Below are 17178 nucleotides of genomic sequence, written 5' to 3' on the forward strand. Positions count from 1 at the left end.
ACAAATAAGGTGAGGAATAATTTTTTTTTAAAATTATACTTTCACAATGAAAATATATATATGTATCTTGATTATGTGAATTATGCAATTACATTTCAATACAAATTACATGCTATATTTAGTGATTAATTATATGTTAAAATCGTGTTGTTTCCTATATCATAGTTCTCACTACTACAAATAACTCATCGAATATGTATGATGAATAATTGTCACGACCCCAAATCCAACTAGTCGTGATGGCACCTAACCCAACCCGCAAGGTAAACCAGTTAACAACTATCTAATTCCAATGAAACCTAATGAGACAAATAAATAAGAAAAAATATCTGAATCTTATATATTTTCCAAGGACATGTAGTACAAATCATGAGCTTCTAAGATTAGAATTTACAAAGCTGGTATGAAATAAATATATCATCTGTTCGAAATGTACATAAACAGATTTTTATAAATCTAAAGCTACCATGAATAAGAGGCAGTTACGACCGGAACGCAGGTACGTCTTCAAATCCAGCTCACGTCGATCACATCAACATTAGCATCTAATATCTGCACGCAAGGTGTAGAAGTTTAGTATGAGTACAACCGACCCCATTTACTCAATAAGTAACAAACCTAACCTTGGGTTGAAAGTAGTGACGAACTGGAACAAAGGTCGGGGTCCAACACCAATAGCCAACAACAATTCATAACAACATAATGGAAGTAATAAAAGAAGTAGCTCAGACATAAAATGCTCAACTCATTCACAGTTCAAAAAAAAAAGTTCTGCTTTTCAAATATATCAGTAAAAACCCAAATCCTTTACCGAAATCACCAATTTATGAGTAAGTTTGAAAACTGTGATTTTTCCCAAAAACTTTCAACAGGTAAATATTTTATTTTTAAATGGCATGGGGGAAATTGCATCTCTATGCCTGTATGTCAAGCGTGCATGTGAATGCGATGCGACTCGGTGATAAAACCATATGCATACTCTTAGAGTATCATTTCACTCAGTCCTCCCAATCACTCAGTCCTCCCAGTAACTCGGTCCTCACAGTCACTCAATCCTCCCAATTGCTCTGCACTCGCACTCAATAGGTACCTGCGCTCACTGAGGTGTGTACAGACTCCGGAGGGGCTCCTTCAACCCAAATGCTATATCAAGCCAATCATGGCATAAATCAATAAAACATGTTGCGCCGTGGAACCCTATCCCATCATAAATCATTATTTATAAAGCCAATATGGAATGTTGCGGCGTGCAGCCCGATCCCATAAACATCATCACCATCAGGCCATCGGCCTCACTCAGTCATCAACCTCTTTAGTCTCTCGGGCTCTCAGTGTCGTGAAAAGAATCAGTCCAAAAATAATGATGTGATGTATTAATAAATGGTAACAGATACTGAGATATGATATGCATATGAATGTGTATGACTGAGTATGTAAATGCAATGTGAGCAGATATCTCAACAGCAGAAATGACCTCAGTGGGTCTCAACAGAATAAGCATGCAACCTAGACATGGTTTCTAACATGGATCGCAGCTCAATAGCTCTAGTACGTAGAGATTTCATGGTTACAGATAAGATCATGTAATTACATAGTACCACAGAAGTAACAAAGTTACAATTCACACGGTGCACGCCCGTCACCTAGCATGTACGTCACCTCAACACCAAACACATAACACATATATTCAGGGTTCATACCCTCAGCACCAATGCCGAGCAAGCTAAACAATACTCTGGAAATTCCATTCCGCGCGTATCAACCTTCATACGCCTTCCTATCTCCTCAATTCAAGCCAAACGATTCGTATCTATTCAAACAACATACAAATTAATCACAATTTACTCTAATGCTTACAATTTAACAATTTACAAAAAATTCCAACTCTGCTCGAAAAGTCGACAGTGGGGATCACATCTTGAAATCCGATGAAACAAACAAAATCCGACAACCCATTCAATTACGAGTCCAACCATACTATTTTACTCAAATCTGATTCCAAGTCGATGTTCAAATCTCGAAAATTCATTTTATGGAATTGTAGAAATTCCTCCGATTTCTCTTGAAAAATCAATAATCTAACGCTAAAAATGAAGATTAATTCATGGAATATAATCACAAGAGAGTCAATAACACTTACTCCAAGTTGTGTGGTGAAATTTGCCTCTGAAAACCGCCCAAACCGAGCTCCCCAACTCTGTTTTTGTCAAAAATGGTAAAACCTCCCGTTTATAGAGATTTTTAATGTTCGAGCGCCACAGGTGGCGTGGGGCGCTGCCTGTGGCCCTGTTTCCAGAAACTCTAAACATCCCAGCGCCAGGGTTAGCGCCCCACACTACCCTGGGCGCTGGTGACGTGATTTTGTTTTTCCCGACACAGGAATGAGCATAACTCTCTCATACGATGTCCGAATTCGACTATTCTTTTTGCTATGGCTCCATAATTTCTATACGGATCTAATGTTTCAATCAAAACTGAATTTGGAGTTCATTTGATTAATGTGACACCACATATTCTTGAAGAATCGACGTCGAAATATTCTAGAAATATCCAAATTAAATTCCATTAACCATCCGAAATTCACCCGAGGCCCTCGGGACCTCAACCAAATATACCAACAAGTCCTAAAATATCATACAAACTTAGTCGATGCCTCAAATCACATCAAACAATACTAAAACCACGAATCATACTCCAATTTAAGCTTAATGAAATTAAGAAATTTCAACTTCTACATTCGATCCCGAAACCTATCAAATCAAGTCCGATTAAACTCAAATTTTGCACACAAGTCATAAATGACATAACGGATCTATTCCAATTTCTATAATCGTATTTCGACCCCGATATCAAAAAGTTAACTCCCGGTCAAACTTTCAATTTCTTATTTTCTCCATTTCAAGCCTAATTTAACTACGGACTTCCAAAGAATTTTCCGGACACACCCCTAAGTCCAAAATCACCATACAAAGCTATTGGAATCATCAAAACTAAATTCCGGAGTCGTTTTCACAAAAAGTCAAACACCGGTCAACCCTTTTCATTTAAGCTTCCAACATGAATTTCATTCATCCGAAGTAATCCTGAAACACCTAAAAATCAAAACCGACGATTCACATACGTCATAATATATCATATGAAGCTATTCAAGACTTCAAATAGTTGAAATGAGTATAAATGTTCAAAACGACAAGTCAGGTCGTTACATTCTCCCTCACTTAAACATACGTTCGTCCTCGAACGTGCCAAGAGTTGTTCCTAAGCCCTTAAATCACTGTTCCACCTTACCACGCACATACTCGGGGGTGATCCCATGCCACCCTATTCCATATAAGCCTGACAACACAACATAATTGAAGATCAATACTTTAACCTTAGTCCGTACAATTTAGAACCCAAATTTCAAACATCCATAATTTCTTACAAGACACGAATCTCATAGCTACACACTGTATAAGTCTGAACAAGTTGTATCAAGCTATAACCATAACCCCAGATATAATCATATAATATACTACACAACTCGCATGCTCGCAACACCATTTTCGATCATAGTAACTACTCAAAACCAACCTGATACTAGTATTAAACCCCATATCAAACAAAACCTTGTTCCAAAACCTTCATACATTGATGATAATAAAAGAAACATGCAGAATCTCATGACCCCTTATCAGATCAACAAGTCATGGAGCTCTCTCGCCCCAACCAGAACCATAATCACTTTCTAAGCCGACTTTCAATATTATCCTCTCGAATATACCGCAATCAAACCTGATAGTACCCATTCTAGGTCCAATGAACTTATATTATTAAACACAACTATCCCACAGACATGCCACACAAATATAACTCATGCCACAACTGCACAATCCGTGTACCCAAAAATGGGAAATATCTCAAAGAAGAGAACCATATTGCAAATTCAACAAGCACCACCACAACCGAAATGTTATGAGCTCATTATATATAGTAGAACCAAGACACATGAATCTAATAACGGTAACTAGCTATCCTAGATCTCACATTAACATTAATTGCATGGACAACTCATGTGTTATAGTATCAATATCTGGACCCACACGGATAACTCACGTGTCAATAATATCAGTATATAGATCCGCACGGACAACTCACGTGTTAATAACATAATCCTCCTGGCATGGTCACAGGCCTCCAGTCCAAGCATATCATACACAAGTAATCAATTAAGTACACATGTATATGATACATGAAATAATATTCACATGCTCCCGGACTGGTATAATTAACACACCATAGAGTAGGCATGTGCAAAGTGTGCTATCACAACTCAAATCTGCAAGTTAACACAGAAATAGTAACTACCCAGTTTATTTAGGGAATTAGCCTATTTGTAACCTCAAGTATAGCCCAGATAGTTCTCAACAAAGGTACGAATATGAGAAACGTTATACCTTTACGCTTAACAGTCAATTATAGGCATATCATAGCCTAAGCATTCTTCCGAGCCAGCACATGGGCTCAAACCTCACATATATACAAACTCGTAGCATGTAGTTATCACAAATAATTAACGCAACTAGTGCCTCCATTGAGTTTAAATAAAATACTCACCTCAAATAGGCCGCAACCTTGAAACAATATGCTTATGAGAACTCACAGTCTCCAAATTCAAAGAACACATGAATCACCGTAACTGGTCCCAACTCTAGCATTCGAATGACTAACACATCTTTCATGCACAATTATCCCATGAGAAATTCTTCCAAATGTTTTCCATGCCATATAGCATTAATTAGAATATCAACGGTCTATCAACCAGGTGAGTATCGCAATACCGATGAACATCCGTAAGTCAAAACACTATGCGCCTTCTGAAATGCACACCCTTCTCAGGGATTACTGAGCAGTTATAATATTCCTCTAACTATCTAAAACTGACCATTTTGTCCAAATTCGCAACCTTCCCTTCAAGACTGAACTGCCACCTTGTACATGTAAATCTTAATCCCACACAACACACCACATCTATCATGCCATCATATGACAAGTACAAGAATCTCATTATGAACTCTGAGTCACCAGCAAATTACATACCCGGTTAGTTAGAAACCTTTCTCTTGCTTCCTTCTAGGAGGAAATCACAATACAAGTTCTCTACACCGGTAGAAAATATCCGTTTATAACCATGGTAGAAACCATCAAGAACACTTTGAAATCTATTTGCACATAACCAAGCTATTAGAGCTGAATCTCCATAACTTTACCAAGCCACGTAGGTCACCAAACCCAAGAATATTGCCACCAAAACACCTATAAAGTCTCACCACATCATAATTACCCACATAAATACCACAACCGAAACACCCACTTTGAAAATACCTTATTTGAGTCTAAAGTCATTTCATTCACCTTCCTGATACCGAAATATAAAATCCATAATGATAAAAAAAAATGCCACAAGTCTTGACACCATCCAACTTAAATCTCAAATTCTAGCCATATACAAATCCGTCAAAAATCCTCAGTTGCTACATATTAATCTTGAATCCATTAGAACTTTCTCGAGAGTCATCCACTATGCTCAAATCTCAATTGCACCGCCCAAATGGGCCGAACTGCCTATGCTCAATTAGCACAATAATACCCCAAAGAAGTAACCATGCCTTAACGCAACCGAGCTAATTCATACATCGTGCACACTACATCTGTCACGAATAACAACTCAACTCATTCCGTGATTTTCATATACTCATAAAGTGCAATATAACCCGTATCCAGGAATTTCCTTGCTCGAGTCATTCCTAATCTCAACATCTACATTCATAACTGATCTACAAGTATGTCTCAGACCAAAACTAAAATTTAACATATAACCATGAAATCAAACTGTCAATAGTAGGCTCCCCTACTTGGCTCAAAGCCATAGATCATTTCATTCAATAACTCACAATACCCATACCGTATTACTGTCATGATACTATAGTGAGATTCAACTCAATTCTTCACAAGCTCATGCAACACCAACCATAAAATACCTCAATCATCTGCTAAGCATGTATTTATTTCTCTTGACAGTCAAGTCAACTTTCTCAACGAGATTCAAATTCAAATCACAACACGTACACCCCGCCGGTAGAAAAGAAGCTCTCCACTCAACATTATAAGGGACACACCTACGTAGATTACTCCGCAGGAGATAACCCACCTGCTTAGCCTCAAATTGGCATCTTGTGATACCCTTTTGCAACCACGATTACTACGCCATCACTTAATCTTCCTAAGTCTAAACTCATAACGAGATATGAAAATCTACTTCACTCCATAATTAATTAGCATGAAAAATCTTTCAACACACTCATAACTTGAGACTATACGTCACATCAAGACAGTAATCTAGCACCCAATAGTCCTTTTTACATCTCAAGCAAACTATTCTCATCACCATCAAACCATCTGAACACATTTCACAATCACATCATGCTCATCATATAGCTATTCAACTGCTCATCGAGCCACAAATTCCACTCATAAGGACACTACCAGACATATGAGTCCAAATGTACAAGTTCACACAACTGAAGCTACTGAGCCTAAGCTGCGGTCTAAACCTGACCTCAAGTTCTCTAGACTGGCCCATCACCAAAACACAGAATACATATCTCGAACCTCGTTCATGGAATCACAAGCTGGCGATGCACATCTGATATCGAGAGCTCACATGCGCACATGAATGCGTGGAAGGAATTCAAAGAGTTATATTTCAAGCTGAATCAATTTCGCACGATAAGGAAAGAAAGATGGAAACTATCCTAAATGCAATGTAGCCTCTCGAAGAAAAGTATGGACGTCATCATACCGATTCACAAGACTCTACTAGACACTTGCTCATGACTTGTAGAACCTATGAACCTAGAGCTCTAATACCAACTTGTCACGACCCCAAATACAACTGGTCGTGATGGCACCTAACGCAATCGCTAGGTAAGACAATTAACAACTATCCAATTCCAATGAAACCTAATGAGACAAATAAATAAGAGAAAATATCTGAATCTTATACATTCCCCAAGTACTGATAGTACAAATCATGAGCTTCTAAGATTAGAATTTACAAAGCTGGTATAAAATAAATACATCATTTGTTCGAAATGTACATAAACAGATTTTTATAAATCTAAGGCTACCATGAACCAGAAGCAGCTACGACCGGAACGCATGTACGTCTTCAAATCTAGTTCACGTCGATCACAGCAACATCAACATCCAATATCTGCACTCAAGGTGCAGAAGTGTAGTATGAGTACAACCGACCCCATGTACTCAATAAGTAACAAACTTAACCTTAGGTTGAAAGTAGTGATGAGCTGGAACAAAGGTCGGGATCCAACACCAATAACTAACAACAGTACATAATAGAAGTAATAAAAGAAATAGCTTAGAGATAAAATGCTCAGCTCGTTCACAGAGAAAAAAAATAGTCCTGCTTTTCAAATATATCAGTGAAAACCCAAATCCTTTACCGAAATCACCAATTTATGAGTAAGTTTGAAAACTATGATTTTTCCCAAAAACATTCAACAAGTAAATGTTTCATTTTTAAATGGCATGAGGAAAAATGCATCTCTATGCCTGTTTGTCAAGTGTGCATGTCAATGCGATGCAACTCAGTGATAAAACCATATGCATACTCTTAGAGTATCATTTCACTTAGTTTTCCCAATCACTCAATCCTCCCAGTAACTCAGTCCTCCCAATCGCTCTGCACTCGCACTCAGTAGGTACCTGCGCTCACTAAGGGTGTGTATAGACTCCGGGGGGCTCCGGAGGGGCTCCTTTAGCCCAAGCGCTATATCAAGCCAATCATGGCATAAATAAATGAAACATATATTGCGGCGTGCAGCCTGATCCCATCATAAATCAATATATATAAAGTTAATATGGCCTGCTACGGCGTGCAACCCGATCCCATAAACATCCTCACCATCACGCCCTCGCCCTCACTCAGTCATCAATCTCTCCAGTCTCTCGGGATCTCAGTGTCATGAAAAGAATCAGCCCAAAAATAATGATGTGATGTATCAATAAATGGTAACAGAGACTGAGATATGATATGCATATGAATGTGTATGACTAAGTATGTAAATGCAATGTAAGCAGATATCTCAACAGCTGAAATGACCTCAGTGGGTCTCAACATAATAAGCATGTAGCCTAGACATGGTTTCTAACATTGATAGCAGCTCAATAGCTCTAGTACGTAGAGATTTCATGGTTACAAATAAGATCAGGTAATTACACAGTACCACATAAGTAACAGAGTTACAATTCACACGGTGCATGCCCACACGCCTGTCACCTAGCATGTGCGCCACCTCAACACCAAATACATAATACGTATATTCAGGGTTCATACCCTCAGCACCAAGTTTAGAAGTGTTACTTACCTCGATCAGGCTGAATCCAATGACGAGCAAGCTAAACAATACTCCGGAAATTCCATTCCGCGCGTATCAATCTCCATACCCCTTCCTATCTCCTCAATTCAAGCCAAACAATTCATATCTATTCAAACAATGTGTAAATAAATCACAATTTACTCTAATGCTTACAATTTAACAATTTACAAAAATATCCAACTCCGCTCGAAAAGTTGACAGTGGGGCCCATATCTCAAAATACGACAAAACTCACAAAATCCAATAACCCATTCAATTACGAGTCCTACCATACTAAGTTTACTCAAATCCGACTCCGAATCGATGTTCAAATCTCAAAAAATCATTTTATGGAATTGTAGAAAATTCCTCCGATTTCTCTTGAAAAATCAATAATCTAACGCCGTAAACGAAGATTAATTCATGGAATATAATCACAAGGGAGTCAATAACACTTACCCCAAGTTGTGTGGTGAAATTGGCCTCTTAAAACCGCCCAAACCGAGCTCCCCAACTCTGTTTTTGTCAAAAATAGCAAAACCTCCCGTTTATAGGGATTTTTAATGTTCGAGCGCCGCAGGTGGCGTGGGGCGCTGCCTGTGGATCTGTTTTCAGAACCTCTAAATATCCCAGTGCCAGGGCTAGCGCCCCACACTACCCTGGGTGCTGGTGACGGGATTTTGTAACTCTCTCATACGATGTCCGAATTTGACTATTTTTTTTTGCTATGGCTCCATAATTTCAATACGGATCTAATGCTTCAATAAAAACTGAATTTGACGCTCATTTTCTTAATGTGACACCACATATTCTTGAAGAATCGACGTCGAAACATTCTAAAAATATCTAAATTAGATTCCATTAACCATCTGAAATCCACTCAAGGCCCTCGGGACCTCAACCAAATATATCAACAAGTCCTAAAATATTATACGAACTTAGTCGATGTCTAAAATCACATCAAACAATACTAAAACCACGAATGATACTCCAATTCAAGTTTAATGAAACTAAGAAATTTTAACTTCTACATTCGATGTCGAAACCTATCAAATCAAGTCCGGTATGGGTTTCTTGGGAGCTTTATGACCAAAACGTTCCTGGGCCGCGCTTGATACGAACTTGGTACTATCATACTGGGGAGCATTGACCGAGGCCCGCGGCCGGGAGGAGCTTACGTGACCACTGGAGGATGCACCTGTGGTTCTTCGTTTCTTGGATGGCATCATACTACCTGAAACAAATACCACTATCAGCGAAAGGCACGATGTGTGAACCAAGAGTGGTTACTCAGACTTCACCAGCATACTTAGTCACAAAATTCCATTCTCGAACTCATTGTGGCATTTATACATACACCTGATGCGCAAGTTTACCCGAACTCTCAAACACCAATTTTTATACCCCCAATTCAACCACAGATATACCAAAGTCGAATCTAACCTAACATGGTGAATTCCACTATTACCTCAACATACAAACAAGTATACTAAACAAAAAAAAAATCTACTACAATACAAGAAAAGAAAAACAGAGAAACTAAACTAAGATGGAAACAAAAACAATGGCACTTACCTGAGGGAACTTGTGAGGATTTTGGGTTGGAAAGTTATGGAAGAGGAGAGATGATGAGAAGAGGGTAGGGTTTGATTTTGAAATTGGGGAAAGGGGTAAGGGTTTGTGCGTTTATTTTCTTATGTTTAGAGAGGGGGGTAGTTTAGATTAGAAGAAATGAATGGGGGAGGGGGTTTTTTTAAAGGAAAAACAAAGAAAAAGAAAAGAAAAGAAAGAAAAAATAACTAATTCAAAACCCTACAAAACGGTGCCCAGTGCGCGGTCGCGCACGTGTGGCAGTGAGGTATAAAAATGCACAGCCATATGCGCGACCAATGAGAGTCTAAAAATGCGCGGCCAGCTCTGTAGTTCAAATTTGCACGTTATATATATATATATATATATATATATATATATATATATATATATATATATATTCCTCTAATATTGGGTTGCCTCCCAAGTAGCGTTTGATTTAACGTCGCGACACGAGGCAGATTAAGAAACATGAATTGCCTCCCAAGAAGCGCCTAATTTAACGCCGCGGCACGACGCGGGTTATACCTTATCAAGGATCTTTCAAGTACAAGGCCGATATCATTTTATCTACCTCAACCATGCCTTGATAATGTTTTAGCCTTTGCCCATTAAATTTGAACTTGCGAGATTCATCTTCCGATGTAATCTCGACGGCTCCAATTGAATGCATCTCTACCACACGAAATGGTCCTGGCCATCTTGACTTCAACTTGCCCGGAAACAACCTCATTCTTGAATTGTACAACAATACCATATCTCCAGGTTTAAAGTTCCGTTCAAGAATATTTTTTTCATACATCCTCTTCATTCTCTCCTTATATAGTCTTGCACTCTCAAAAGCATGGTAGCGAAACTCATCAAGCTCGTGTAACTCAGTGACTCTACTTGTACCCGCCTCTTCTATGTCGAGATTCAACTGCCTCAATGCCCACCAGGCTCTATGCTCCAACTCCAATGGTAAGTGACACGCCTTCCCAAATACCAATTTATACGGCGACATGCCAATCGGCATTTTGAAAGCGGTACGATAAGCCAGAGTGTATCACTAACTTTCTCGCCCAATCCATTCTTGTAGCATTCACGGGCTTTGTCAAAACGCTCTTTATCTCTTTGTTCGAAACTTCCACTTGCCCACTCGTTTGTGGGTGATATGGGGTGGCAACCTTGTGGCGTACACCATATTTTTCTAACAACTTTGTGAAGGCTCGATTGCAGAAATGAGTGCCTCCATCACTGATTATTGCCCTTGGAGTGCCAAATCGGGTGAAGATGTTCTTTCTCAAAAAAACCAATGACCCCCTTTGCATCATTTGTAGGGAACGTTGCAGCCTCTACCCATTTTTACATGTAGTCCACAGCTACAAGTATGTACTTTTTGCCATATGAGCTGACAAAAGGTCCAATGAAATCGATTCCCCATACATCAAACACTTCTACCTCTTGAATTGGGTTCATGTGCATCTTATGTCAACGGGAATGTTCCCGGTTCATTGGCATTCATCACAACCCTTCACCCAGAAGTGTGCATCTTTGAACAATGTCGGCCAGTAAAAGCCCAACTCCAACACTTTCGCAGCTGTCCTTACCCCCCCAAAATGGCCGCCATATGGGGATGTGTGACAAGCCTGCAAAATAAAAGATTGGTCTATCTCTGGGATACATCTCCGGATCATGTTATCAACACAAATCCTGAACAGATAAGGCTCATCCCAATAATACATGCGACAGTCACGAAAGAACTTTTTCTTTTGGACAGAGGAAAGTTCATAGGGGACAATACCGCTTGCTAGGTACTTTGCAATATCTGCATACCATGGTTCTACCTCCAGGCTCGTAGCCAACAGTTGCTCATTCGGGAAAGTCTCCACAATCTCTTCTGTCTCAACCTTCTTCTCTGCTCCTTCCAGCCTAGACAAGTGATCAACCACTTGGTTTTCCGTTCCCTTTAGGTAACGGATTTCCAAGTCAAATTCTTGCAGCAGTAGCACCCATCGAATTAGGCGTGGCTTTGATTCTTTCTTCTCAATTAGGTACCTGAGTGCAACATGGTCAGTATAAACAATTACCTTCGAGCCTATCAGGTATGACCTGAACTTGTCAAATGCGAACACCACTGCTAGCATCTCCTTCTCAGTCACTGTGTAATTTAGTTGGGCATTACTCAAAGTTCTACTTGCGTAGTATATTGGATGTATGACTTTATGTTTCTACTGCCCAAGGACTTCTCACACCGCATAGTTGCTTGCATCACACATCAGCTCAAATGGTTGATCCAGTCGGGTGCAACTATGATAGGTGCTGACACCAACCTCTTCTTCAATTCCTCTAAAGCTACCCTACAATCTTCAGAAAACACAAAAGAGTGATCTTTTTCAAGCAATTTACACAAAGGGTTAGCAATTTTGGAAAAATCTTTTATAAACCGCCTATAGAAACCGGTGTGGCCAAAGAAACTTCTTATTGCCTTGACGGAAGTGGGTGGTGGAAACTTTTCTATTACATCAACCTTTGTGTGATCCACTTCAATGCCCTTGCTTGACACTAGGTGCCCCAAGACTATACCTTCATGTACCATAAAATGACATTTTTCCCAGTTTAATACTAGATTAGTCTCCATACACCTTTTCAATACTCTTTTCAAGTTCATAAGGTAGTCATCGAATGAGTTCCCCACCACTGAGAAGTCATCCATGAAAGCCTCCATTATTTCCTCTACCATATCTGTAAAGATGGCCATCAGTATCCATCCAAAAAGCAAAAGTGAGACCTCCCTGCCAATCTATCTAGCATCTGATCAATGAATGGCAGTGGAAAATGGTCTTTCTGGGTGGCCTTGTTCAACCTTCTGTAATCCATACATATTCGCCATCCCGTGACTATTCTTGTTGAGATCAACTCGTTGTTCTCATTTTGCACTACATTCATTCCACCCTTCTTTGGCACATACTGAACTGGGCTGACCCAGTTACTGTCAGAGATGGGGAAGATTATTCCCGCATCTAACCACTTGATCACTTTTTTCTTCACCACTTCTTTCATGTTGGGGTTCAGCCTTCTTTGATGTTCTCTAGAAGGTTTGTGCCCATCTTCCAGTAGAATCTTATGCATACAATATGTCAGGCTGATACCCTTCATATCTTCAATGGTCCAACCAATTGTAGTCTTGCATTCCATTAACACCTACAAAAGTTGTTCTGCATGCACATCTAATAAACTGGATGAGATAATAACAGGTAAAGTTGAGTTAGGTCCCAAGAAGACATACCTGAGGTGAGCTGGTAACGACTTTAGCTCCAACTTTATTGGTTCTTCAATTGATGGCTTAGCTGGAGGGGTTTTTCTTTCTTCTAAGTGTAAAGGCTCGAATTCGAGCTCTCTTTTCCAGTACCCTTGCCTTTCAAGGGCCAAAACCCACTCTGCCAAGTCCTGACCATCCACCTCTTCTAAGTTCATGAGGCAGGCTGCTAGAGGGTCTTTTGCATTCAGAGTCTCATCTTCCTCCTCCAAAATCACATCCACAACTTCTATTAGAGAGCAGTTAGCAAACTCACTAGGTCGCCGCATAGATTTCTGCACATTGAACTTATCTCTTCATCCTTCAGTCTCATCTTTAGCTCTCCAGTTTCACAATCAATTAGAACTCTCCTAGTGGCCAAGAATGGCCTTCCCAAAATTATGGGAATCTCCTCGTCAACCCGGCAGTCCAGAATGACAAAATTTGTCGGAAACACAAACTTCCCAACCTGCACCAGTGCATCAGCAAGTATACCTGATGAGCCTTTCACTGTTCGGTCGGCTAGCTGTAGTAACATGGATGTGGGTCTTGCTCTTCCAATTCCTAACCTTTTATATATAGCCAAGGGCATCAAGTTTATTCTCTCCCCCAAATCACAAAGTGCTTTAGCAAAAGCATAGTTGCCTATTGTGCATGGGATTGTGAAAATCCCTGGGCCGGACATCTTCTCAGCTATGGGTCTCGTCACGACAACACTACATGTCTGAGTCAGTGTAACCGTGGCCAAGTCTTGAAAGTCAAACTTACGAGACATCAAGTCCTTCATTATTTTTGCATAACCAGGCATCTCCTTCAAGGCGTCAATCAATGGAATGTTCACCTGGATTTTGCTTCAACATCTCCATGAATTTCTTATACTGCTCATCTTTCTGATATTTGGCCAATCTCTGGGGGAAGGGTGCTGGAGGCCGCTTCTTTCCTGTGATTTGAGTTTGAACCTGCTCGGGCACTGTTTCTACTGCCTTCTCTTGCACTAACTCAGTTTCCTTTGCAACCTCTTTTTCTTTGCTTGATTCAGCTGGTGCATGTTGTACCGTCACCTCTGTCAACCCTGTTGAATCATCAACCTCGATTGGTACTGGCACAAGTGTTTCAGTTGGTCGGCTTTCGCGAGCAATTTCTTGCTCTAGATCAAGAGCTCTACCATTTCTTAGGCTCACCGCCATAAGCTACTTCGGGCCCTGTTATTTTGGATTGACATGCGTGTCTGCGGGCAACGTCCCTTGAGGATGATTATTCAGAGCCATGGATAACTGCCCTAATTGTATATCAATGCCTTTTATCGCTAAGTCGTGTGCTTCGACTTTCTCTTGCATTTTTCCATTGGACCCAATCAGTTGTTGCAGCATTCCTTTAATTTCGAAATAGTAATTGTTTTGAATAATCATTCAATCAATACCAAACAGTTTCAAATCAATACCAAATTTTTAATACCATCTAAGATCTAACCAAATAGTATTTTGAATTGAAGAATCTCGAGGACTACTCATACATGTATTAACCAAGTTCAGTAATCAATCAAACATTCGTTCTTCACAAATCAAAAAAGGACATGCGTTCTTCCAGAAAAGCAGATTTTAAAAAAGGACATAAAACCAGACAATCCAGTCAACTACTTTTAGTTCATTGCACTACAATATGATCACTAATCAATTCCACAAAACTTATCAATTATCCTCCTGTTCATCTAACAAAAGGTATTAGAACATATAATGGCCACCGGCTGTCCACACTTGCTAAGTTGCATGACAAAGAATTGTCCGAGAAAGGATCATCATACTTCAACCCCCTCAGTGATAACCTTTCCTTTGAATTCCTCTTCCGTTTGTTCTACGAGGGAAGAAGTCCAACTAATACAAGTCTTGACAGCTTTTTCATCTAATATGTAATGCATTCTTAAGTACCTATGGCACATAGATATCGACATCAAGCGTGTTTGGTCAAACAAAGTGTAAATACATAGGGGTTTCAATAGTACTTTATTTATATATATAGGAGTAAAAGTATAAATATAAAAATTCTTAACGGGTTAACGGTTTACCCGATAAGAAAATTGAGTAATCAGCCCCCAAACCGTTAAAGCCGTTAATTACAAAATCTCAATTGTTCATCATTTACCCGCAAAGGAGATAGTCTAAAGAAGGATTGGCACAATGATGAAAATAGTTCTGAGAGAAAATGCTAATAGGTCTGTCTCAAAGGTGTAAAAAAGGGGATACATAACGAAGAAAACCAAACGAATTGTCTATTAGGCTCATAACCTTTTATGTATAAATAGATTGTTGGTAAATACAAACATGCTTGTTAAATGTTTAATTTGAAGTTCGAGAAAAAGTTTTGTTAGTTTTGTCTAGAGCTCTTCTCGAGTTGTCATGAGAATTATGTCATCCAACTATTATAACTAACTCAATTAGATGTTGTTCACTTTATTAAAAGGAATGCATGTACTTACACTAAATATTCTCAAATGCCTAATCCATACAATGATCTTTGTGGAGTTAATTTTATTCAGAACATTTTTTGGCAGTTTATCCACTTGGGTGTAGTTATTGTCTTCTTTAAATCGAACCCCTATGTATTGTACATCAACTCATCTTGATAAATAGAGTAGTAGGTTTTAATTTCTTTAGTTTGAATCTTGAGAGTAAATATTTTTACGTTTTACTCCTCTTAATAAGTTGATCCAGTACCAAGCAAAATTAATTAGGCCAATGAACTTCAACTACTGAATAGCCAAAAAGAAATATCTTTTATTTCCCAGATCTGCATATGGCATCATGTTTATCACGAGAGCGGGCACGTGCATTTGGGCTCAATTTTTAAAGGGAAATTTCATCGTAAGAACAATTGGGAAGGAGAGACAAAACCCGGTGTTACTAGTAAATGAGCATCTATACATTACAAGTCTGGAAAATACGGTATATAATAGTCTGAGACCAAATACAATAAACAAAGAGATAGGGAAGGAGAGACAAGGTTTGCGAAACACGACAACTACCTCTAAATCTCCGAAAAATTAACTGTGCGAAAGAATCAACACCCACTGAATTCGGGATGACCTGGATTTGCACATGAAATGCAAGGTGTTGTATGAGTACAACTAACTCAGTAAGTAACAATAATAAATAAGAACTGAAAGTAGTGACGAGCCTCACAGCTAAGTCCAAATACAATAATTTTCAACACAAAAAGGGTAGGCATGCTCTCAAGTTCAACATTTGAAATTCTACAATAATTTTATATCAACTTCAACTGAAACAGAAGATAATATCTTTCAGAAATTTTCAAAATAGTGATATATGACAGTGATAATGTCTTTCATTCAAATATATAGTCTTGTTTTCAGTAACAATCTTTTCTTTTGATATGCAAGCTTTGCCCCAAAACTGTACTCAGCCATCTTAAAGCTAGGAATTTGAGGGGAAATGCTAATAGGTCTGTCTCAAAGGTGCAAAAAAGGGATACATAATGAAGAAAACAAAACGAATTGTCCATTAGGCTTAGAACCTTTTATGTATAAACAGATTGTTGGTAAATACGAACATGCTTGTTAAATGTTTAATTTGCAGTCCGAGAAAAAGTCAATGCGGGGCCGCCTCTCGGATTCCGATAGAATTTTCACGAAATCCGAACATCCATTCCGATACGAGTTTAACCATACTAATTTTATCAAATTCTGATAACAACTCGACCTCCAAATTTTAAATTTTCGTTCTTCAAGAGTTTTACAAATTTCTCCAAGTTCTTCCATTTGATTCACTAATAATTGATGAAAATAACCATGGAATCATGAAGTATAATTACTTTTGGATATAGAACACTTGCCCCAATCCATATGGTGAAAATCATTTCAGTCCGAGCTCCATAGCT

The 17178-nt window shown here is 38.9% G+C and overlaps 1 protein-coding gene across 1 annotated transcript; it reads right to left on the bottom strand.

Annotated features, from left to right (window-relative positions):
* Window positions 1–10542: 10542 nt before the first annotated feature.
* Window positions 10543–11025, bottom strand: LOC107809093 (uncharacterized). Its single transcript, XM_016633690.1, has one exon. It carries the CDS (start codon window positions 11023–11025, stop codon window positions 10543–10545), a length of 483 nt encoding a protein of 160 aa, XP_016489176.1.
* Between the last annotated feature and the right edge of the window lie 6153 nt (window positions 11026–17178).

Source organism: Nicotiana tabacum, chromosome 12, assembly GCF_000715075.1.
Source record: "Nicotiana tabacum cultivar K326 chromosome 12, ASM71507v2, whole genome shotgun sequence".
Classification (NCBI taxonomy): domain Eukaryota; kingdom Viridiplantae; phylum Streptophyta; class Magnoliopsida; order Solanales; family Solanaceae; genus Nicotiana; species Nicotiana tabacum.

Excerpts from the sequence above, each read along its gene's own strand:
- LOC107809093 (XM_016633690.1), bottom strand. The coding sequence starts at position 11,025 with ATGCCGATTGGCATGTCGCCGTATAAATTGGTATTTGGGAAGGCGTGT.